Source organism: Liolophura sinensis, chromosome 1 (genome assembly GCF_032854445.1).
Source record: "Liolophura sinensis isolate JHLJ2023 chromosome 1, CUHK_Ljap_v2, whole genome shotgun sequence".
Classification (NCBI taxonomy): Eukaryota; Metazoa; Mollusca; class Polyplacophora; order Chitonida; family Chitonidae; genus Liolophura; species Liolophura sinensis.
Window position 1 is genome coordinate 59455218 of NC_088295.1, and position 27254 is coordinate 59482471.

At 38.1% G+C, this 27254-nt stretch overlaps 2 protein-coding genes across 5 annotated transcripts in view; one reads left to right on the plus strand and one right to left on the minus strand.

The window, feature by feature from the left end:
• Positions 1 to 7501: 7501 nt before the first annotated feature.
• On the minus strand, positions 7502 to 19262 carry LOC135481996 (uncharacterized HIT-like protein Synpcc7942_1390). Its single transcript, XM_064761803.1, is given in 7 exon segments — positions 7502 to 8566; positions 10382 to 10454; positions 12850 to 12881; positions 12884 to 12953; positions 17172 to 17309; positions 18413 to 18539; positions 19133 to 19262. Coding segments are annotated over 6 exon segments (525 nt in total). The 5' UTR covers positions 18533 to 18539; positions 19133 to 19262; the 3' UTR covers positions 7502 to 8474.
• A 162-nt stretch (positions 19263 to 19424) lies between these two features.
• The window catches only part of LOC135476430 (DENN domain-containing protein 5B-like), a 58594-nt gene continuing 50764 nt past the window's right edge, over positions 19425 to 27254 (plus strand). For all 4 annotated transcript variants that reach the window (XM_064756468.1, XM_064756460.1, XM_064756483.1 and 1 more), the window contains exon 1: positions 19425 to 19638. In XM_064756468.1, coding sequence (XP_064612538.1) covers positions 19545 to 19638 — 94 coding nt within the window. In that variant the 5' untranslated portion in view covers positions 19425 to 19544. The remainder of the gene's footprint in view (positions 19639 to 27254) is intronic.

Sequence of the window (27254 nt, forward strand, 5' to 3'; positions counted from 1 at the left end):
GCCCCATATTCAGCACACCCAACAAAGGGGAAAACGAAGATGACAACAGTAGCTTAGAAAGTGTCCTTAAAGATTTCCATGCATTTACACATCTGTGTTCTAGCACAAAACCAGACTTGAAAATATTACAACACAAACAATCGAATCTCTGTCCATTAAAAAACAAACCAGCTAGGCGTCAGCCCCATAATTTAGGCCTCCGTAGATCTAGTGGGCTTGTCAGAGAAAGTGCTTATTCACTGGTCACACCTGTATCAACAAATGGACAAGACCCACATGATGACAGTGACCCATATCGTCCCCAAGTTCCGTTTCCTGATAGATCAACAGAGAGACACGGTGGACGCAAAAGAAACAGATTATCCAAAAGAGGGAAAAGTTTTCAAAATACGGTAAACTATTCTCTAGATTATTTAGAACTTGAAGTTAAACTTCAGTTTGAACACAGGAAAAAGAACATATGCACTGCTGACAGCACATCCTCATTCTTAGTGCCTGGTAGAACAATTTCAGATGATACATCATGTATGTCAGCGGAACCGTCAATTTCAACATGTTCCTCACCTGAACCCCAGCCATGTACTGACAGTGAGCCACAAGTAACAATGATTTATTTATTTATTTATTTGATCGGTGTTTTGCGCCGTACTCAAGAATATTTCACTTATACGACGGCGGCCAGCATTATGGTGGGAGGTAACCGAGCAGAGCCCGGGGGAAACCCACGACAATCCGCAGGTTGCTGGAAGACCCAAGTAACTAAAACACAAAAAAGCCAGACCTAGTATCAGTACGAATAACTCCGGTTCATGTCAAATATTATGCAGATATTGTATCCAGGACAAGTCTGGCCATCCTTGCCAGTCACATTCACATCAGGATTATGATCATCATATAACAGCTTGTTCGTGTTTTGAAGACAATGGTGTTATATTCCAATTTGCTACTTTCTCACAACTTCATTTTCGACATGTACGCAAACGTTCTCAATTTAAACCAAAGGTGACTAAATCCGATGGTGAAAGCCCTGCATGACACACATGAAGTAGAAAAGAATAGGGATACTTTTCTTTCAAAGCACAGCCAAAAAAGAAACTTAAACGTAACATAACATATTTAAATCCATGTAAATGATGCTTTACTCTGAAAAAAGCGTAAATCACGTGCTGTACACCACCCTACAAGCACAGCAGCTACCAATTGGATTTGTCCATTGTGTCACATTTCATGTAAAACGATGACCCACCGTCAGTTGGCCGTGATAAGTGTGACAAGTATACCATTTCCACTGTGTAAATCTGTCAAATACACCATCTCCTTACAAAACCTGGTAGGCCTACTGCTCACAATGCACCGAGAAACCAAAAAGCACTACCAGTGCATGTAAACGACACGTGTAAAGTCATGTAGGTGTACATTCTAGGTGACGTAAAACATCTTACGGAACTTTTGAGCAAACAGAACCTAGTTTACCCTCATTCTTCAACCTTTTCAAACACCACTGTCACTCATATTTTGAAACATTCTGAGAGGACTATGGGGTGAAGAGAAATAATCCACACAGTTTTGTGAAGCTTAAATTTTAGTGACACGAACAAATTGTTTTTTTGTGTTATTTTCATTACAATTGTATTATAAATTCCACTGGAAAAAGTGCGTTAGAGGTCAAAAAGTTTAAATTTTACATAGGCTAAAGTTTTGCAAAAAAAGCTTCTGTGTGACGTAATAATGACGTCATGTAATACATGTACATGTAGCTACACGTGTATTTTCCAGACAGATGTGTGACGTTCCCATTGCTCCACGTGTGCGGAAACAATGAACATGCAAGTGTCCTAGAAGAAAAAGACCTATAAAATTAGAAACATTAGCTCATTAGTTAATTTGCCAAACTACAATAAATATGAAAAGGTGATCAACTGAACGAGTCATACTTTAAAGGCCTAGTGTTTTATTATTTATTCATAAATAGATACCCTTGTATGTATTGTTAATTTGAGAGTACAAAAATTAAAAAGAAAAAAAAAAGAAATGATACATTCATTCGAGTAATAGGACATAACTAGATAACTAGATAATGATTTTTTTTTTTATTGGTGTTTTACGCCGTACTCAAGAATATTTCACTTATACGACGGCGGCCAGCATTATGGTGGGTGGAAACCGGGCACAGCCCGGGGGAAACCCACGACCATCCGCAGGTTGCTGCCAGACCTTCCCACTTACGGGCGGAGAGGAAACCAGCATGACCAGGACTTGAACTCCCAGCGACCGCATTGCTGAGAGGCTCCTGTGTCATTACGCTGCGCTAGCGACTAGATAATGAAGCCGCCTTTATGCATGTTTTCCGCCAACACTCATTGGTCTCCGCCGAATTACGTCATTCAACACAAACATTTAACTACTGTCAGAGCTTCGTCATTTAGCTCAGTGTTAGAAGGCAATAGGAGCAACAACAAGCATACTGAATTTGTTCCCCGTAATGGTTTGCTGTCTGCAGATGGTTGTAAAAACAGATTATGGAAGAACTATAAGAACCAGAGTTAAGTTTTTTCAAATTTGCAGGTGATTTGACATTGAGGAAGGTGTGTGTTACGGTATTGAAAACGGCAACAGAAAACAGACTCAGTGACTCAATATTTCAATGTAAACAATGCTTTATATATATAAAATGAGACGTACAGTTTTACAGACAGTTCAACAACAACAACATAAAAAACATACACATCAGTATTACCGGTCTTTTAAAGTTTCAAGTTCACCTTTTCATCCCAAGGAACGTGTTCCAGGAGATCCAACGTAAAGACCATGGGATAAACACACAATTCACACAAGTCACAAATTGTCCTAGACAGGTACTTCGCCAGGATAGCGAACGCGAACACAGGTTACACAGAACTGGAACAGTCAAGCCTTTGAATGACGTCACACCCGCAGAGCACAACACAGGGTAAATACAGGCATGGAGGTATAATCCACTTCAGATCAGTCACAGCTCCCGCAGAAGCTCACAAACGAGCCGTTCAGAGACGTAGAGTAATGTCACCTTGTGGCAGAACGAACGTCCTTTGCAAAACTGAAAACTTCAGTTTAGAGTCCTTGACGACCTTGTCGGTCAGGTGAGGTCAGCGTGTTAAACAAATTACACAGTCCACACTGTATAATCATAATAAAGATCCGAACACTAATAAACGTGACTTCCGCAGAAATTCACATAAACCAGACATCAGGACAACTGTGGTACACAAACGGTGTCGGCATAAAAATCTGTCCTCCCAAATGAAACTGGCATCACCAGCTCATATAAACATAATGACTCGATACGAGAGCGTCGCACACTCTCCTGGCTCCCAGTGGATGCAGCAAAAATACCTCCCCTCTGCACAGAAAACACGGCTTATATACGTGCCAGGTGGATTCAACTATTCTTAGACACAGAATTAACAGCCAATGAACAGCCAGTTAAATAAACAGAGCATTGAACAAGGTGCTTTCGCCAGGTCCGCGCTGTACATATATAACAGGGCCTGTTATGCTTTCACAAAGGTCCGCAGACTAACAGTACATGAAAACGTTAAATAGTCATACATAACATGTGGATTTGCACATTTGATTCTCTTTCTTTAACTCTCAACCTCGCTGACTTGAACACAACCCGCCGAGGGGGTTCGCGCGCCAGCACGGCGCAATGACCCAGGAGCCTCCTACCAATTGCCGTCACTGTGAGTCCAGCTCAACCTGGCTTCCTCTCCGCCGTACGTGGGAAGGTCTGTCAGCAACCTGAGGATTGTCGTGGGTTTCCACCGGGATCTGCCCGGTTTCTTCCCACCATAATGCTGGCCGCCGTCGTATAAGTGAAATACTCTTGAGTACGGCGTAAAACACCAATCAAATAAATCAATAAATAAATATTATGAAAATTCTTCTAAAATGATTTCTTTGAATTCGTGTGCACTAAATGCGCTAGCCATACATTCATGGGTTAAAAAGGTTGAATTATTAAGGCAGCTAGATCTCGAAAATGATATTATTTTGATACGAATACCCAGGTTCTATAACCCAGCCAGCATGGAGTTGTTCATCTAAGCCGTACTGGCGCCACTTTCACAAAATTTCTTAAGTCATATTTCTCGTAACATTTTTCGTAAAAGACGTTGTCTGCCTTATAGAGCCATAAGGCTACGTTATTTAAAAGAAAACTTACCAAAAACTGATATACGATGACTTTTCAAATTGGCCCCAGTGTGGCTGGCTGCAGATCAGCATAGGCGGTATATCTATTGTTTTGAGTGGATTTAAAGATATTATTGTGTTTCTCAGAAGCCCTACCTTTCATATAATGTTTAAACAAGGTCACAATCTTTGTAATTACAACAATTTATTTTGTTTACTTGATTTATGTTCATATATGCCATATTCAAGAATATTTGACTTATACATACACCATATCAATCAGGTAACTATTTAGTTATTGGCAGAGGACACTTTGCAGAGTCCAGTCTGACAGCTAGCTACCTTACTCATTTTCTCAAGGAAAAACTGCGGGCGAAATCAGCATTCTACCCCATTTGCCAACTGAATAGCTAATAAATGTAAACAATGTAACCTTGCAAGTATTTTATGTACATATCCTTCTTCATGTTTTAAATAAGTGTATATTTTAATTCAAACTATAATCTGATATTCTCCTCATTAGTACAGATTATAAAAGGTACAATTACAAAGGGTGTTTTTATTTTTGTGCGGACAATGTTTTGATCATACAGTGTATTGTCTTATTAACCTGACGTGTCAACCAATTTTTGCACAGTAATTTAACATGAATGTATATATACATGTATACACCCAATCAAAGGTTCTGTGCAGATTTATTTATCTGAATGGTGTTTTATGCCGTACTCAAGAAGATTTTACTTATACGACATCGGTCCGGTTCAGTATAGATAACTGCAATAGTAGGCCTATAAAGAACAAAACCAAGACTGGACATAACTTGATATATTTCTTAATTTTGAGTTTTTTAGTGACATTCAAGAATGTTTCACTTATAGGTTGGCTTTACTTTGAATTGTGTCTTTTTCCACAATTAAAACCATAGGATGAAAATGAGCAATGCCAACAGCGGCGATACCTTGATTTTGACGGCCGGTTGTTGTGTATGTGTTCTTTAAATTGTGCCACAAGAACAAACAATTAAAACGGTAGGATCAAAATGAGCAATGCCAACAGCGGAGATACCTTGATTTTGCGGGCCGGTTGTTGTGTATTGTTCTTAAACGCGTGCCACAAGAACAAACAATTAAAACTGCAGTATCAAAATGACCATATGAACACCATATAAAGTGTGATCCGATGTGTGAGTGAGCAGATAATTAACTTATGTAGAAAATGGGGCCTGAACGATGTGGTTGTGTTGCACAGGAGTGACTGTGTCTTGTGCATGTAACTGTACACGTCAACTGACTTCAACTCTTCTTAAACGCAGCGATATTGAGAACGACTGGGTGGCTATCATGTTGGGTGATTTGTTCAAGTTTGAGGTACAATCTTCTTTGTGGTGGGGGGGGGGGGGGGGGGCGGTGTAGGAATGAGCATAAAATTTTTCGCAGGCCAATCTTGGGATAGAGTACACCATGACGGTTAACTAAGAGCAAAACTGGGGCAGACTCTCGACAATGCGGTCACCATATCCTCGACGAAACCGACGAAAGTAAAGTCCAGGGTGCTACGGAAGATACAGTAAATGGGTGACCGCTGTGTGACGTGTAGCAATCAAATATATAAATATGCATTTGTACTAAGTAAACGACTATAGCCGTATAACCAGGACAGAAGCTTGGCTATCCGGTAACCTACGCAGTTTTTAATTAAGGCGCAAATTGTGTTTCTCTCTGGAAAGCCTTGAGTGTATACACCTACTGTATCTAAAATTCGATATGAAACGGCTGTGTATAGACGACCAACAGGCTCTAACTGCTTGTGTGGCCTTGGTGACAATAAACGTCTATAAGGGTTAGCTGAAGACAACCTGTCTCTCGTCAATATGAAGGCAAACTTCCATTAATGTACTAGCGAAGTAAACGTAAGTTAACGGAGTACGGTATCAATTAATATAGACAAGCAGCTGTCTGTTTTATGTTCTTGCGCGTTTTCTATTACCAGAGGTGACTGGCCTATACCTATATACAAAGCTCACAGAAATAAAATTTCCCTTTAACCAAGCAGTCGATTGTTTATTGTGATTTGTGATGTACTTTTGAACTATTTTCATTAAGCTGGATGTCCACGACAAGCCTGCAATACTGTCAAAGTGGCTTTAAACAATAATTCATTCATCCATGTAACGCTACATCAGTGTACATGGATCAAGGCAATTTACATGCCTACATGCACCCGCACATAATCTTTGAGGCTACGGTAACTGTCGCACGAGGCAACATTCTATCCCCAAACCGTTTTCTAGTTAATTTTTTAAAATAGTGGGTTGAAAGCACACACTCAGCCGGTGGATTCTGGATATTCTGTCACTTTGCGGCTATTATCCATTGCAACAAGTTGTTTGTTGTATGCTATTGCATGTATGTGTGTCGGCGCACGAGCCTATATACGTACATCTATGTATATATCATGGTGTATTTACGTACTACGGGCCTCCGTGGCTCAGTTGGTTAGCCTGCTAGCGCAGCGTAATGACCTAGGAGCCTCTCACCAATGCGGTCGCTGTGAGTCAAGTTCAGCTCATGCTGGCTTCCTCTCCAGCCATACGTTGGAAGGTCTGTCAGCCACCTGCGGAGGGATGTTTGTGGGTTTCCCCTGGGCTGTGCCTGGTTTCCTCCCTCCGTAATGCTGGCCGTCGTCGTATAAGTGAGTAAATATTCTTGAGCAGGACGTAACATACCAATCAAATCAATAAATAAACTGACGTGTTACTATGAAGACAACATTAAGCATAACATTATATTAATTTACTTTTTTGCCCTAAATCAGATAATCCCAATATAACAGCAAATCAACATAAAAAGTGTATCACAATTTACAAATATAATTGTTTTTGCTCAGCAAACTGTACATTTCATAATTACATTCAATTATTATTCTGACTAATATCTGAATACAAGTAAACAAACCTAATGGTCAGTTGTATAAGTAAGCCAATATCAGGTCAAACTAATGATCTGCATGCTTGTGTCTGCTGGAGAAAATCAACGTCATTAAGTTTCATTCTAATCTTTCATTCATCTAAAAGACAACAAATAACATAGCCTTAATAGTTTGGAAGAGAGGGGGGGTGGGGGGTGGGGAGGGGCAATACTGGTCCAGAATTGTCTTTTCAATGACTCAAAGCATTTTGTGTAAAACAAATATTTCTTATTGAGAGGGAGTGAGGTCTATATACGAGATCATAACAAAGGTAATATTCACTGTCATAAAAAACAAGCAGACTTTTGTTACCCAGCATGTGACAAGGCAGGGGATGGGGTCTGATTAACATTAATGATTACATACTTCACACACCTGATTTACTACACAGGTAGTAGCTGATATTACACCTGATCTACTACACATGTAGTAGCTGATATTACACCTGATCTACTACACATGTAGTAGCTTGATATTACACTTGATCTACTACACATGTAGTAGCTGATATTACACCTGATCTACTACACAGGTAGTAGCTGATATTGCACCTGATCTACTACACATGTAATAGGTGATATTACACCTGAACTACTACACAGGTAGTAGCTGATATTGCACCTGATCTACTACACATGTAGTAGCTGATATTTCACCTGATCTACTACACAGGTAGTAGCTGATATTTCACCTGATCTACCAAACATGTTGTAGCTGATATTTTCACTTATTAATGGTATTTAATGGCAAGACAACATTTTGTCACTTCCATTACTTAAAGAGACTGTAGTGGAGATTTTTGGTAAAAAAATCCACATTTGAATATTTTAAAAATAAATTCTCTGTATTTACTACAAAAATCTTGAATTACTGTCTTTCAGTGAATATTAAACTTGTAACTGTAGTATTTGTAGTGTTAAAATGATTCTAAAATTTAAAAAAAGATGCAACCCTCTCAATAGATTTTATGAATGTAATTACTGATTTTAAACTGCAGTACATGCAGAGATAAGGCTGGTATTTTGAGAAAGATAATCATTTGAGCTGTTCTAAAATAATAGCAAAAAATCAACAGGACTTGCGCTCATCCATATTTTGCCAAAAATCTCTGTTGTGATGATAATAGTCTCTGTAGCCAATTCGTTCCTGTAAGTTTTACTTATCTGATTACTAAATCCATAGGTAAAAGTAACAGTAGCCTGTTTCTGGTAAGCTTAAGAATCCAGCATAACTCACAAGCTGACCGAAACTTTTCACACACTCATTCAGAAGGAGACACGTAGAGTGACACATGCTGTGCTCCAAACCATGACCTATCCCTCTCCCGGGGCAGTTTACCCTGGAGGCCAAGCCATCTGGAGACCTCCCATCACATGTACATGTAGGTGATATACAGACTGCGCTCCATTCACTCCATTGTTGATCACTGAAAATACATGTACATTTGCTTGCACATTTATATACAGCACAAAGGTGACATTCATAATTAAGTATAATCAAAGAGTACAAAATAATTATAAAATTTTCAAAGGGGGTGTTCCATTAGTACCGAATCTCCCTTGAGGAAGGAGGACCAATCTCCCTTGAGGAAGGAGGACCAATCTTCCTTCAGGAAGGAGGATCAATCTTCCTTGAGGAATGAAGACCAATCTTCTTTGAGGAAGGAGGACCAATCTTCCTTCAGGAAGGAGGACCAATCTTCTTGTTGACCCTTCACATTTACACTCATACTGTCGCTGCAGAGTGGACAAGGTGATATGTACACTGATACTGCATGGCTTCTTCGGCCACCTTAGCACCCCTCCGTGCCCCTACACCTGGTCCCCTTCGCCTGTTTCACCACACATTCTCCCCATTCACCCAGATCTGTTCGGCTTGTCCCCAACAGCGCTCTTTTTAAACAGCAATCATCACTGACATCACCACTTCAAGCTACTTAATTTCTGGACTGACCCCTAGGGCATTAAGAAAACTGTACTTTGAAGCCATTTTTACCCCACAAAGTGAAAACTTTGTTTGTATTTTTTATATGTTATTACACAAGATAATCTGCACATTAAGGAAAAAAGTGTTTTCATGTATCCTTCAAAGTTAAGCATTTTTCAAGTGACATATTTTGCTTGATTCTGGCCGATTCAGATTTTTTGCTTTAGATTAAGATGAAGATTTTTTGAGACCCAAGTTGGACCACTGGACTGAATGTCTAAACCCAATCCACTGAGGTTATACATTTGTACAAAGTTTTAAAGATTTATTTATTTGACTGGTGTTTTACGCCGTACTCAAGAACATTTCACTTATATGACGGCAGCCAGCATTAAGGTGGGAGGAAAATGGCAGAACCCGGTGGAAACTCACGACCATCTGCAGGTTCAAAGTTTTAAGAAAAACTGCTTAAAGAAAGAAGCTTTAACTTGGTGCATCATACATCATCTTCATGTAGTTTCCAAATATACTTTTCATGGTATTTTTTTTTCACAGTGAATAAAATGCAAAATACCATTGAGGTTCTAAGGGAGCACTACACATGTACACATGCTGTAGATATGTAGCAATCACAGGCTATTTAGCTGTAACAACCAATGATGTCACTCTGATTCAGCTTGTTCAGTATGGTCAAAATCCTTCAAAGAACCTCAATACACTTGCATTTTGTTCTCAGTAAATAACTGTAAAAAAAAAATAAAAATCATGAAGACTATATTTGGAATCGGGAGGAGATTTATTTAAAGCAGGAGCTTATTTAAAGGAAAAACCTCTAAAAATTGAAGTAGGCATCATTAAACAGGCCACTTACAACTTTAGATTTCTGTGAAGAGAGTTAAAGGCGTTGAAACATTTGATTTCTAAGGTAGGCTTTAGAGACCATGCTATCAGAGTTTGGAAACTCTGACATCACAGGAAGTTTTTCCAACTCTAACCACGACACTGAATGTTGGAATAACTCTTTTTACCCATGAATAAAAGATTACTGATAAAAGATTCCCAAAATTTCCTTCCTTCTGGTGAACATCAGGAAAAAAGGTGATGTGATGTCAGAGTTCCTAGATACTGTCAGTGTGGCTCATAAAGCCCACCTTACCATTCAACTATTTGAATGCCTTTCAACAATCTTAAAAAAATCTCAAAAAATAAATGAAAGCATTTTTACGTATGGTTTTCATTTGTCTGTATGATGAACCTTACTTCACATTTTAGCTTTCTTTTACTTTAATGGTGGTCAGTTCTTCTAAAATCTTACCGACTCTGTAGCCCTCCTGAAGTTGTTCTTTTGCTGCCATTTTTCTGGCCACTGTCAACAAATGTCCTAATAACTGATAATATAAAAAGAAGGAAGAAAATCAGACACAAAAATCATTCACTCAACAAAACACTATGGCATAAGACCCATTACTGATATCCTTAAATTTTTGCAAAACACCACTGTAAGTCTCTTCAAAACATTTCCTGAAATAGAAAGCAATTTTTACATTCTGAGAAATTAATATATTCTGCTAGCTTTTCCTTCATAAAGTCTGGATACATCTTTAATATGTAGAGTTGATGAATGAAGTGAAAACATCCAACAATGGAATGAGAATGTATGCTAGTCAAATTTACACAATCAAAATGTTCAAGGGGAGGTTACCTTATAGAGACGGGCATACACTGAATAAGCCAATGAGAGTTACTTCCCCATGAAATTGGAAAATATTGTAGAATAGGGCTGAGTTCTTTATTATGCACCAAAATAGTGTTGAATGAAACATTATTTCAACCTTTATATCATACTGCACATCTCATTGGGCCTTCCACAAAAATGCAACTTTAATCCATAAAAATGTTAACAGAAAAACAGCTTCACAACAATACGACGACAATCAAATTAGTGCTGGTGCATTCTAAACAAAAGTGACAGACAGACACACACCATGGAGGTAGAATAGTAGGCGGTGCTATTCGGCCTGGTCACGGTTGACAGACCTGCGGACTGCATGATGGTATCCTGAGTTATGAAAAGGAGCCTTCTCCACAGAACACATATATTGCCTCTATGCATTTTTCCCTGTACACACTGGTCACCAAGAACTGTTTTAAATTGCTGATAAAATGACCTATGAGAACATGTTTGACTGACAGCAGTGCGAGACTTGGATACATGTACGTTGTTACAGTGGTCTGAAAAAGACCCTGCTGCGAAACGATTTTTTCGTAACTTGAAATACTATGCGATCAATTGAAAAAAAATTAATTTCATGTGAACGTAGATAACACATCAAGTTATAGACTGCAATTTTTGTTGCAAATTTTACAAAATCCATTTCTCTCAGTGTTGAATATAAAACTTTGTAATGCGTCACAATAAATAAAATAAAGACCAGTACTTCGAGTCTGTTCCAGACCGAACAAGTTAAACCGATAGGAATTAATGCATTGATCACAAAAGACATGTAAATTAGCAGATTTACCGAATCTTATACAATAAGCTGATAATTCCATTAAATTCAGTAACTGTAGATCAACATCTGTAACCATATAGGCCCTGTAATTCCTGGAGATTATCCTGCTAATTATAGAACCATCAATAACTTATGTGATTTCCACAGAAACTTTATTATAATATATGTACGTTTTTTTTCTGATTTGTTCATGCGATTCCAAGATCAAGACGTCAGCCAGCCCTTTCTTTGTGTTATTGGTCTGCTTATTCGCCAACAGGCTTCAATGTTCAAAACATTTATTCATTTTAATTTCAACCAAAAACCACAAACAGAAGTACACTTACAGGTGTTGTCGGCAGATCTACGCGAGCTTTGACTTGATTAAGTCTTTATTAAAACATGTGTCCTGGGTCTTCGCCTGTGACAGCCTCGCGAGAGCGCTTGTGACTAGGCCTGACCAAGCCAGACAGCTCTAATCTCCTGTCACAACACAGAGCAGCCCTCACGGTGTGGGTACATACATTGGGCCTTTGAAGCCCCACAGTTGTGCCTCCATCTATATTCTACCTCCGCACACACACACACACACACACACAGACAGACATCTGTTTAACATGTTATTGTAAGTCTGGATGTAATCCTTTATAATTTTGTCTTGAACAATAATTAATGTACACTGACCAGTTTTAGTCAACTATAAAGCATATCTGAATGCGAGAAGATATATGGATTGCATGTTATAACAGCAGTTAACTCTAGAGAGTCTCAAAAACATTTGGGGCTTCTGTGGCTCAGTTGGTTAGCGCGCTTGCACGGGGTAATGACCCAGGAGTCTCTCACCAATGCGGCCGCTGTGAGTTCAAGTCCAGCTCATGCTTCCTCTTGGGCCGTACATGGGAAGGTCTGTCAGCAACCTGCAGATGGTTGTGGGTTACCCCGGGCTCTGCTCGGTTTCCTCCCACCATAATGCTGGCCGCCATCATATAAGTGCAATATTCTAGAGTATGGCGTAAAACACCAATCAAATAAATAAAAAAATAAATGTTTAACATTTCATTGTAAGTCTAGATGTAATCTTTTATAATTTTTGTCTTGTAAGAAATATACTTAATTTACAATGACCAGTTTGGTCAACTATAAAGCATATCAGAACACAAGAAGATATATATATTGCATGTTATAACAGTAGTTAACTCTAGAGTCTCCAAAATATTTTTGGTAAATTATGAAATTACAGTGAATACTGATAGATATGAGGATGTTACTGACAGTAATGTATGTGTATTACCTGTTCATCGGAGTCCTGAGCTTCACTAAGACAAGGATAGGTGATCTAGGGATGACCAGGAAATGAACTGGAGCTACAGGATTCACATCACGGAACGCCACACACTGGAAATATATAATGTATAACCTGTGAAATTAACTGGGGCCAAAGAATTTACATCACGGAACGCCACACACTGGAAATATATAATGTATAACCTGTGAAATTAACTGGGGCCAAAGAATTTACATCACGGAACGCCACACACTGGAAATATATAATGTATAACCTGTGAAATTAACTGGGGCCAAAGAATTCATATAACGGAACGCCACACACTGGAAATATAAAATGTATAACCTGTGAAATTAACTGGGGCCAAAGAATTCATATAACGGAACGCCACACACTGGAAATATAAAATGTATAACCTGTGAAATTAACTGGGGCCAAAGAATTCATATAACGGAACGCCACACACTGGAAATATATAATGTATAACCTGTGAAATTAACTGGGGCCAAAGAATTCACATTACGGAACGCCACACACTGGAAATATAAAATGTATAACCTGTGAAATTAACTGGGGCCAAAGAATTCATATAACGGAACGCCACACACTGGAAATATAAAATGTATAACCTGTGAAATTAACTGGGGCCAAAGAATTCATATAACGGAACGCCACACACTGGAAATATAAAATGTATAACCTGTGAAATTAACTGGGGCCAAAGAATTCATATAACGGAACGCCACACACTGGAAATATATAATGTATAACCTGTGAAATTAACTGGGGCCAAAGAATTCATATAACGGAACGCCACACACTGGAAATATAAAATGTATAACCTGTGAAATTAACTGGGGCCAAAGAATTCATATAACGGAACGCCACACACTGGAAATATAAAATGTATAACCTGTGAAATTAACTGGGGCCAAAGAATTCATATAACGGAACGCCACACACTGGAAATATATAATGTATAACCTGTGAAATTAACTGGGGCCAAAGAATTCACATTACGGAACGCCACACACTGGAAATATAAAATGTATAACCTGTGAAATTAACTGGGGCCAAAGAATTCATATAACGGAACGCCACACACTGGAAATATAAAATGTATAACCTGTGAAATTAACTGGGCCAAAGAATTCATATAACGGAACGCCACACACTGGAAATATAAAATGTATAACCTGTGAAATTAACTGGGGCCAAAGAATTCATATAACGGAACGCCACACACTGGAAATATATAATGTATAACCTGTGAAATTAACTGGGGCCAAAGAATTCACATTACGGATCGCCACACACTGGAAATATAAAATGTATAACCTGTGAAATTAACTGGGGCCAAAGAATTCACATTACGGAACGCCACACACTGGAAATATAAAATGTATAACCTGTGAAATTAACTGGGGCCAAAGAATTCATATAACGGAACGCCACACACTGGAAATATAAAATGTATAACCTGTGAAATTAACTGGGGCCAAAGAATTCATATAACGGAACGTCACACACTGGAAATATAAAATGTATAACCTGTGAAATTAACTGGGGCCAAAGAATTCATATAACGGAACGCCACACACTGGAAATATAAAATGTATAACCTGTGAAATTAACTGGGGCCAAAGAATTCATATAACGGAACGCCACACACTGGAAATATAAAATGTATAACCTGTGAAATTAACTGGGGCCAAAGAATTCATATAACGGAACGCCACACACTGGAAATATAAAATGTATAACCTGTGAAATTAACTGGGGCCAAAGAATTCATATAACGGAACGCCACACACTGGAAATATATAATGTATAACCTGTGAAATTAACTGGGGCCAAAGAATTCACATTACGGAACGCCACACACTGGAAATATAAAATGTATAACCTGTGAAATTAACTGGGGCCAAAGAATTCATATAACGGAACGCCACACACTGGAAATATAAAATGTATAACCTGTGAAATTAACTGGGGCCAAAGAATTCATATAACGGAACGCCACACACTGGAAATATATAATGTATAACCTGTGAAATTAACTGGGGCCAAAGAATTCATATAACGGAACGCCACACACTGGAAATATATAATGTATAACCTGTGAAATTAACGCCAAAGAATTCATATAACGGAACGCCACACACTGGAAATATAAAATGTATAACCTGTGAAATTAACTGGGGCCAAAGAATTCATATAACGGAACGCCACACACTGGAAATATAAAATGTATAACCTGTGAAATTAACTGGGGCCAAAGAATTCATATAACGGAACGCCACACACTGGAAATATATAATGTATAACCTGTGAAATTAACTGGGGCCAAAGAATTCACATTACGGAACGCCACACACTGGAAATATAAAATGTATAACCTGTGAAATTAACTGGGGCCAAAGAATTCATATAACGGAACGCCACACACTGGAAATATAAAATGTATAACCTGTGAAATTAACTGGGGCCAAAGAATTCATATAACGGAACGCCACACACTGGAAATATATAATGTATAACCTGTGAAATTAACTGGGGCCAAAGAATTCACATTACGGAACGCCACACACTGGAAATATAAAATGTATAACCTGTGAAATTAACTGGGGCCAAAGAATTCACATTACGGAACGCCACACACTGGAAATATAAAATGTATAACCTGTGAAATTAACTGGGGCCAAAGAATTCATATAACGGAACGCCACACACTGGAAATATAAAATGTATAACCTGTGAAATTAACTGGGGCCAAAGAATTCATATAACGGAACGTCACACACTGGAAATATAAAATGTATAACCTGTGAAATTAACTGGGGCCAAAGAATTCATATAACGGAACGCCACACACTGGAAATATAAAATGTATAACCTGTGAAATTAACTGGGGCCAAAGAATTCATATAACGGAACGCCACACACTGGAAATATAAAATGTATAACCTGTGAAATTAACTGGGGCCAAAGAATTCATATAACGGAACGCCACACACTGGAAATATAAAATGTATAACCTGTGAAATTAACTGGGGCCAAAGAATTCATATAACGGAACACCACACACTGGAAATATAAAATGTATAACCTGTGAAATTAACTGGGGCCAAAGAATTCATATAACGGAACACTGCTCTTGGGGAAAAAGAAAAACATGGCTGGTAAAATAAGCTCAAGGAGGCACATCACTGAATGCTATGCAATGGAAAAATTAATTTGTTTTTACGGTAATTCTTGAAACCTTTCGCATGTTTGCAAGGTGTTTATTTAAGCATATTCTGAAAGCATTATTCTGTGTAGACTGATAAAATTATACTTTTTGGGAAGCCCTGAAATTGGCTAATCCAACCAATGTAATTTTGTCTACAAAACTGCGCCTCAACTTACTCTTTCATATGTGAAAAGGTTGAGGAAATAGGGTACCCGTAATATAGGAGAGGTCAAATTGAATAGGACTAAACAATTCATATCATGTATCAGAATACACTGGAAAGAATGCACATGGAGCATAACACACTGGAGAAACACTAGGGTAACACACTGGAGAAACACTATGGTAACACACTGGAGAAACACTACGGTAACACACTGGAGAAACACTACGGTAACACATTGGAGAAACACTACGGTAACACACTGGAGAAACACTACGGTAACACACTGGAGAAACACTACGGTAACACACTGGAGAAACACTACGGTAACACACTGGAGACACACTGGAGACACACTGGAGAAACACTACGGTAACACACTGGAGAAACACTACGGTAACACACTGGAGAAACACTACGGTAACACACTGGAGAAACACTACGGTAACACACTGGAGAAACACTAGGGTAACACACTGGAGAAACACTACGGTAACACACTGGAGAAACACTGCGGTAACACATTGGAGAAACACTGCGGTAACACACTGGAGAAACACTGCGGTAACACACTGGAGAAACACTACGGTAACCATTATCATAAGGCATGTGAAATGACCTTGTCACATGAATTCCTATGACAAGGTCACATTTCTGCTGGAAAAACCACAACACAAGCATGTGACATGACAGGTGAAACTTGATCACAAAGTTTCAAAACTACTGAAGTACATCACTTCCTCAAAGCAAATGAGCTTTGAATGAACAAATGACTGGAGAGGAAGCCAGTTTGAGCTGGACTTGAACTTCATTAGTGAGAGGCCTCTGACTGACTTGACCAAGGAGGAGCCTCAAGATACTATAAAAGCAAGAAACAGATAAATTTAACTAAAAGCAGCCATAACCACTTCACCAGATGGAAAATAATCTGACCTGGTTATCTTCATAAATAATATCAGCGGGAATAGACTTGTCCAAAATCTTGCTAAATATTGTGGGCTCCCCATTCGACCGAACACCTGCGGCTTCTTTCGCTTTTTTCACCTCATCTCCAGCACTTGAGGAGCAAAACTGTTTAAACAATAGAATATTCATATATAAGTAATTCACAAATTTTTAACTGATGTGAAAGGGTTTTCTTATACCACATTCAAAACCATATTATATAGATGTAAAACATACGACATTTACAGATTGCACAAGATGTTCCATGTTCACATAATTCTGTTTAAATCACTACAAGAAAACTTTATTCAGAAATAGTTAACTTTAGATGTGGCTTACATACTTTACAATTTCCATTTGTAGGATAAGGCAAGCTTTATGGTCTTATATAGCTTCATACAAATATCTGTGCATTTTCTTGTAAATAAATACAGCACAGTGCTGAGTAAAAGATCTAGGATGACCCTGTATATATTTATTTATTTGACTGGTGTTTTACACTGTACTCAAGAATATTTCACTTATACAATGGCAGTCAGCCTTATGGTGGGAAGAAACTGGGCACAGCCTGGGGGAAACCCACAACCATCCACAGGTTGCTGACAGACCTTCCCACGTACAACCGGAGAGGAAGCCATCACCCTATATATAGGGTTTGGCCATCAATAGTTTGGGTGCCCAAACAAGGCCATATAAAAATGATAAGATGGAATAATTTTTTTTTTTGTATAAAAATTTCTCCATTTTACATTGCCTCCAGACTTCAGTGAGAAATTCCTTTGTTAAGCAAACTTGAAGTGAGCCCTACAATGTCTTCTATGGGTGCCCAAATATAATTCCTAAATTACGCCCTGTATATGCATTTAATAGCACAGCTTATTTTACTGTAGGCCAGTATTTTCAATACACTTCATTCCTCATGTTCCAAAAATATATATTTTTCATTTTCACAGACATTCTCAAGCACAACAAATTTATTCACGCTATATAAAATGAGATTTCAGCTAAGCACTATATTTCACCTAGAGCTTGGTCCGTAGAAATATACTTTCAGAAACACATAAAGGCCTCAAAATGATCCTACTGATGCCAACACTTGAGTTTTTCTGATAAGAAATTAATCAAACTTGGCCTTAAGTTGGATGAATCAACCACATTCAAGCCAAATGTGTTCATTTGGAAAAGTGCTAAACTTTAAGTGAAATACAGTACTGCCCTTCTCCACACACCTGGGACACTACTGTTCCACTGGTCAGTCGTGATGTGAGACTGACCATCATCGCATGCCTGAGTAAAACATTTAGTCTCCTTTGGGAGGACATGACACACTGCCTCACCAATGGTAACATCCTTCACCTGAAACAGACCAAATATTATCATACAGGTATTGGAAAGTGAGTAATATAATTCTTGTATAAAAACTATACAAGAACTATATTAGACAAACTCAAGCTATGGTACTCTTTGCACATTAACAATGATTAACATTTAATCCTTATTCCAAAATTTGAAATATATTTTAATATTTAAATTTGAATATATTTAAATTTACTTCATTTGTCTTTTATGACCTACTCAAGAATAGTTTGATATACTACGCAGCCTGCAACGTGTTGTCATGAATGTGGGAAGAAACTGAACAGAGCCCATCCCAGATACTGTGCGACCAGAGAGGATGCCAGCATGAACCCGCAGCGATTGCACTGAGGAGAGGCTAGTCACTGTGTTGCGCTAGCACGCTAAGAACTCGTCCATGGAGACACCTATTTTTATTTCTGCTAATTCTAGTAGTGGTAGGTCTAAATGAGTTTAGCAAAAGCTGCACGGCGTAAGGAAATTCTTCTGGTAAATGATGCCATTAAATTCTACAGTGTTTCTTGAAACACCACCACTGTGATTAGTGATATCGCTTTTGCATTTTTTTTTTTTTCTTTTCTTTCAGGGGGTACCTGTACGCATCATTTCTGTCCTTGTCAAACTTAACAGACGACACATTTTCATTTTCGCGTTTTTCGTGTCACAATGCATTTGCGATTACTGTTGCAGACTTTTTCGTTTTTGTTCAACAAACTACCAGAATACATCACAAAGAAGTTCGAAATCAAGTAGGCGCAGGGGAAATTCGTTAAATAGTTACCATTGATCAATGCTTCGAAATAAAGGCCGGTAACTCTGGATGACTTCCGGTGCGACCAACAGCGCCATCTTTTTGACATCTGGTAAACACAGGCGAAAATGGGAACCAACAAAGATGCCAAACACTGCGATCTGGCTTTATTAAAGATTTTTCTGGTTGTTCGGGAGGAAATTTTAACAATGATGGGACTCTGTGTGGAATAATATACCGGGTATTCGTTTACCATGTCGTCGTCGGTGTCCCCTAACAGGTTTGCAGATTATTTTGTGATTTGTGGACTGGATGTCTCTTCAGGCTTGGAACCGGATCGGCTGTCAGGTGAGCGCAAAAATACGCTGATACAATTTACAACCTACTGACTTAGTTACAGAGTGTTACTGGTTTTATTTAGATCACAGTTCTGTTGTTGTTATCTAATATTGCATCTACAGCAAAGACTTTGGTCTGGACTATGAGAAAATTTGATTTTTGTGCACCATGGCTCAATCTATGCTAGCTAGTTAATGCTAACTTCAAATTATAATACGATGTTGCTGTTAGTAACCTGAATATATTCAGCTTTAGTAATTTTTAAAAAAAAATCTTATTGATCATATAATATGGTAAAAAAGTTAATCATTGTTATTGTTGATAATGGTATTGTGCGTGAATGATTGAAGTAAATTTAAGAAGGTATAATTATCCTGAAAATCAAAATACGTACGTTCGTGTAGGCCTATATATAATACATATTTAAATTGTGTTAAGAATGCCAGTGGTTAAGACAAAATTAAAACTTCAGAAATTTCATAGTCTGACAAAATATTTGGATGTTTGTTATGTGCCGAGTATAGGGCCTACGAGAGACACAAGCTCAAAGGGTTCCGAGTGGGGGGCGCCAAAGTTGGGGTTAAAACCCTGGCAGTACACGACCTTCGTCCATGAGCATTGGGCGAATTGAGTGTTCTGGTATATATGCGAGCACCCCCACGCGGAACACCTGTGAACAAGTGTCTCTCATAAAGCCTATATCAATGTCCAAACAGTATAGTGTTCTGTGAAATCTGAATGTGGCACATAGACTAAAGTAACTGTTTTATTGGCTGGTCCTAGTCTATGGTTTGACTTAGTCCGAGATTGCTCTGACCTTAGGTATGGCAAAATTTTGTTTGACCATGGATCAGGATGGCCTCAAACCAACATTAGAGTATGCTTTATTTAACAACCTGATGCAGTTGCTGTGGCAGTGTGTCACAGTGTGTGAGACAAAAATTATCTATAAAATGCATCCCCATGGCCTTAAACTTGCAGACACTTTTTGTCCTTAACTTTTCGTGCGTTGATTTATCGTAAGCACAACGTCGATCTGTTATTTTCTAGGCTGCATGGGTCCGAGATTCCCTGATGATGCTCAAAGCAAACGGCTGTACTGACAACCTCAACATGTTTGATAAGGGCAGGTTTCAGTGTGACACTCATGTCAAACTCTTTAGTTTAATTTGCACACATGTCGTTATGAACTATTGCTAAACTATTTTTATGGCATTGGGGATGATTCGAAACCAAACACTTCAATGAATCATCACATCTAGGCTGACATTGATTGTTGTTTTGCGCTTTACTTCGGTAGAGGTGAAATCAATATTTCATCCTTTTTCAAATCAGCTATTAGTGTTTGCATGTGTCTGCAAATGGATTTAATAAATTTTTTCGGATCTAACTGACATGACCTGAAATATCTGCAGACTCGACAATGGAGATTTATCTTTAAAGTAATGAGTACAGTCAACAGATACTTGTTACATGTACATAAGCGGTTGATCTACATGAGCAGTTTGGGCACCTTTTTGATTCTGAAATCTGTTAGTTTTACCATTTTTACACATTCAGATAACACAAAGAAATCAAATTTTTTTCATTTTGTATCCTAAACTCTTTTGACGGGTTTGAAAACGTCCTGGATCAGGCCCTTTACATGTAGGTATAAGTCTATTCCAGATTTCTAGTGTTAGTGTTTGTGGCCTTATTAATCAGCCCTGGTTGAATGGATAGAGGCATTGCAAATGTATTGCAAGTGCTTGTTACGATTCATGAGGCTGCTTAGCCGCTGCAGTGGCCGTCTGTTGAACCCAGAATATCTTTTGAGGTGGCCCATTGCTGGATATTTGGCAGTGTTCTAGGGCTTCCACTTCCCCTAACTTGACTACTATAATTTAATATATCAAATTTACTTACTTGTATTGATTTTCATGCATTGGGGTGTAATGTTGTACTTGGGAAAATTTCACTTGCGTGAAGGCAGTTTGTTTTACCCAGGAGGAAACCAGGGCACCTGAGTGAATTGCTTAGGTAGTGTACCACCTGAACTGGGCTAACAGCCATGCAGGCTGCACTCTATCAGAAACCTATTGCCACCAAGGCCCCAAGGTAAAGATTTATTTGTTGGCAGAGATTTTTCATGATTCCCTGCCCAAGGCTGGGTTTGAACCAACACCTTGCATTTCCAGGATTATATCCAATAATCTGTAGCTGAAAAGAAATCAGGCTAGTAGATCCAGTGAATGTTTAGCTTTCATGTTCTCCATTTGAGTTTTTGGAAAGAAATGTGAGGCCATGCTGGAAAAATTTTTTGTTGGGGGTATTAAAATCAACGAAAGTCATACAACCACTGGGCCATGACCTTCCCATTTATTACATCTTGTAATTCCATTTCACCCTAAAATGTAAATTGCTTGTAAATACCAAGTGCTTAAATTGTATGAATTCATTAAATTTGTGATACGTGTTGTGAAGTACTATTGGAATTCAGTATTTTCCCACTTTGTTTTGGATGTAATGTACAATGTAAGCTAGGTGTTGTATATTATCAGAAATTGGATCTACATTTGCTCCCAGAAGAATGAAGTGGTATTGTACTGATGACTACATACTAGTGATGTTGGAGCCCTGTGCAGATGCTCTACAGATGTAAAGCCGAAACTGCACTTTCTGGTAAACAACATGAGGAATATATACATAAACTGTACATGTGAATACAGAAAGTTACCTTTATAGAAACATGTTACAGAGAGCATGCACAAATGAATCCAGCATTATGTGGATTAGGAATCAAGAGGTCAGAAGCCACAGGAAGACCTGTAAGTGGGTGATGATTGTCAGAAGTGAGAACAATTGATGCTGTTCCACTTTGACATTAAGCACCGCCTTCAAGGCTTTTTTCCAGATGTCCTGTATGCCTACTCCCACACTTGCCTTTGTAAGCAAATGTCAAATTATATACTGTACACACTACACATACATGTTGTTCACACAATAATATTGGTTCGTGTGTGAAAGCTGTCAACATGTCTGTGCATTGAATTTTTGTCCTACACTGCAAGTATACCCTAGAATGTTTCTCTTATATGTACATTTAAATATGTGTAAATTGGGTTTGATTTGTGTGTAGCCAAGAAAACCTGGTATACTTGGTCTGGTAGATTCCAACAGAAACCACTGTGCACTAGCTGAAACAGTTTAGTGCTGTATTTAATTAGCTGAATTTATATGGCTGATTGATTATAAGGCGACATTATGAAGCGATGAGTGTGATTGTAATTGTAAAAACAAATTTGGTCATGAAATAATGTAAAGAATTACATAAAGCATTCATTGCTGTACATGTAATGGAGTTCACATTAACCCGACACAAATGTAGGGTAGATAGTTGAAGTACATGTACGTGTAGATGTGCATCTACATTGGCATGTACATGTACTATTGTACTGAATTTAAAATCTACATGTACCATACATATATAAATCATTGTCACCTGGGCTGTGATCTTTGTATGAGTGAGGTTAACACTGTATTACTGTGGTGTAGCTGTGGAGCTGTTAATAACATGTGTTCACAGGTCCTTGTTAGCCTGTGGAGAAATAACATTAAGCTCATCCCAACTGCAGCTCAATTCAGTTATCCTTGGCACAGTTGGTTGTAGCTTTGTCCACATTCGTGTGGCAGCAAGGTCCCATTATATGGAACTGTACATGATGTGTGCATGTCTGGAAACTAGATATACACAGTTTATGACATCTTATCAATTAATCAGTTTACCTGATCGGATGAAATATCTGTCTCGTTGTATCATGTTATCAAGGCCATGCACTCTATGATATTACAGTAGATTGAGTTACATAACCTGTTTATTGGGAAGGTGTTTGCAGAAAAATAATTTAAGCTACTATAACAATCAGGTTTATTGGTTGAAGATTATTGAATGAATGCAATGATTTTTCAGTCCATGGCTTACTGATGATGAAAGCCTAAATTGATAAATCATGAGTTGGCAGTTCACATGTACTGAATTACAAATACTTATTTTTGTGTTTTTATATGTACAGAGCTATGCATTGATCACTTGGTGATATCATTTTCCCTTTATAAGCAAATGCTACTCATACCTACATGTACATATATGGCATCTTGCTATAATGTAAAAACAGCTGAATAATAGCACAGAACCCTTCGCATGGGGTGGGGTAGACATCACCATGTCCAAGTGGTTTAATAAGGTGCTTTCATTTCAACAGGTAGAATCCAGAAGATGCAGGTTCAAATCTGGCAATGGATGAGTAATTTATGGATTCCCCTTTATGTCTAAGTGGTGACAGTTAGCAATCAGGTGTCATTTAGCACAAAACTTGTTCCCTACCAATTCTTGAGTATGGCGTAAAACACCAATCAAATAAATAAATAAATAAATATGGTGTGCATAAATCTGTATTACACGACGTGTGGGCAAGGTTGTTGTGCAATATCTTGCTGAACATTGGTGGTTTATTCTGAATATTTTGGCTTCCTCCTCCTACGAAACTGAAGGTTTACATTGTGAGTGTTGGTGAAAAGTTTGTGGGTACAGCATTATACAACAGTAAATAAATCAGTCATGTAAGGTTTTAGTTATATCTGATAAACTGATGAAGGGGTCAATTAGTAACATTTTTTGGGAGTATGCGTGCACTTTGATTTACAAAATGTCTGTACAGGTGAACGTATTTACGTGCACTGGCTAAAATGTGGGAGCGTGTCTGCATTCATTTACCCTTAATTTCGAACCCTGGCTGTGATATCTGATACCTGCTCATGTATTTACAAAACTGTACATGGAGAAAATGCAAGCTAGGTTGTGGCACTCAATGTATTTAATGTACATGTACATGTGCTTGTAGATACGTATTTGTCTAAGTCAACATTTGTTGTACATGTAAAGTTTCTATGCAGAGCTGAAAATGTTTGTGCGATGCTCTGTCCTAATGGCTCATAATAGGTGTCCATATTCTGTCAGGGAAGACATCGGCTTTACAATCGGTGTGTCTAATTTTATAAACCTTCGCTCTCTCCACACACTGAAATCAATATAATTAATTTGTTTTCCCAGATTCAATTTTTCTTGACTGAATAAGCTTGGGTTTTTGATAGAATGACCAGTCCGGTAGAAAATTAGGCATCACCTTAGGGAGTCATTGAATTTCTATTGCCTTCAGGAAGCAAAGTGCCGAGCTGCCAAGTTTCCAGTGAGAGCGCCATGTAGTAACATTTAGTAATCATCACTAAAGCCGTCCTGACGTCTTAAAAAGCCTGAGTGAATTTTACTAGCTGGACTGCCAGAGGAACGGATGGAACCACTTAGAATCGTTACCTCAGATGGCAGTTTCTTGCCAAGGTTCCCTGAAATCTTTCTTTGCAAATGGGTCATGGGCAGTTTTGGAACCATGGTGGGGAAGGCTCCAGGCATGGCTCATCACAAACATCCGTTTTTTTTTTCTATTCGTTTAACCTTTTTTTTTTTTCTATGCCAACATTAAAATCATCATTTGGCTATAATTTAAGGCTGGCAATTTTGGCTTTGGATGGCTGCAATATTATTATAGTAATATGTGATTTGGGGATTGGATTGGAATGTTACAATCAAAAAAATCATAATTTATGATTTGATCTGAGCTAAAAAAAAAAAAAGAAAGAAAAAACCAACAAGAAAATAAAATTGAAACTGTAATGTGGATTTGAGGCAATACTGCATTCGTTTATTAAAGTATATATACACACAGCATGCCTACATGTAAAGTGCATTTCACATGCAGTATGAAAGGCACATTGTTTCTCACCTTTTTTTGCACCACTTCTTTGTGCCCATGATTAACTTATTAACACAAATTCACATAGATCTTCCCAACAATGCCCCAAATTGTTTAAATTCCTCATCACGATGAAAGCAACCTGTTCATGCAGCAGCTATATTAAAAGATATAAAGGATTTAATATGTGTCAATGATATCATTGCTGGTGGGAGACTGTATTGAAAATGTTTGTATAATGGGTTGATCCATGTCCAATACTCGTATATACAAAGATACCAGTGCATTAAATATTTAAAGCCCTCACTGATATGAAGCCACAGGTGGGACTGTGTTCATGCACATGGTTGCTGTTATTATATACACAGCTTACAGTGAAGTTGTTTCCTCTACACATGGTGCCCATCCTCATCATCTTCTGGCGTTAACTTCTATTGTTTGACATGTGATTTTAATGCTGTACATGTCCCATGTATGTACGCGTATGAAAGGAGAAGCATTTTATCTATGTGACGTGATAGAATCATTTGATAATTAAAGTGCATCCTGCTAAAAGAAAACAAAAGGTTTTATGTAAGCTGTAGTGGTAGACAATAAATTGCATGATGTCACATGATAAAAGTCCCTTTGGTTATGTGCACGTACGATAACACCAGTAATTGTTGCATGGATAGAACACACCATGTAATAAAGGTATTATATTACTCATACTCAGCTTTCTGTAAATTTTGTGCTCACATTGAAGACAGTAATCACTGCAAATACTGTTTTTCTTTTTCAGTGGAATTTATGCATAAAATCACAATGAATATTACGTTAAAGTGATTAGTTTGTGTCACTAAAGCTTCAAGCTTCCTACAACTGCAGATTATTTCTCTGCACCCAATAGTTTGCTTCGAACGTTTCAGAATATTGGTAGCATCGGTGGTTGAAAAGGTTGAAGAATTAGAGTAGTTAAATCATTGCAATTATGGTTAAGGCTGCAGCTGCATATAGTTTTAGTCCATTGGAATTTGGAATTTAGATGAAGAAACTCTCATCCACATGTAGATGCACCAATGTCAGTTCCTCAAGGTAGAACCACATGTTGTGTATAAATAGAAAGAGACACACGGTTCCTAAACTGGTAATGCATTAGTGAGTGTAGAATTGAATGTAACACTTCAGCATCCCGTCAGCTAGAGCTGTTCAGCCCAGCCAGTTTATCAGTTTAGCCAACAATGGCCCAGTTTGTAGACTAGTTGCCTCATTCACTGTAAGTGCCTGTGTACAAATGTAGTACTGAAACCAGCTTCATTGGGTATTCTTCTCAGGCATCTCACTAAGTTGGTTTTAGCTACATGAAGGTATTTTCAGTACCAGTAGGTAATTGAATGGTTATGTGTACATTTAGGACGATGTACAGCATGTATTGTAGACCACATTGATGAATGACAACAGTTATTCAGAAAACCTAAATTGATGAAGTTGTGACCTAATTTTGGAATTTGAACCATGAAGGACAAGGATGGAACATGTACAGTGCATTTTCTCTGCGGGGCTCTTCTGAATTGCACATCATGGTCAAGGTTGATTCCAGCATACACATGATTTGCTACCTGAATCAGTCTTCACCATTGGAGGTAGTGATCTGTTACTTGTTATGAAATACCGTTATCTGTATATTTAAATGTTTGATCTAATCGCCTAACACTCGCTTAAAAGAAAAGACAACAATTAACTAAAAGGTTAGTTATTTCATAGAAAAAGTGGAAAGAGAGTTAAATGGCAAAAACCAATTTGTCCAGACGTTCTTTGTAAAATGATGTCACTTGTCTGTGACGCTGGTAAGGCTATTAA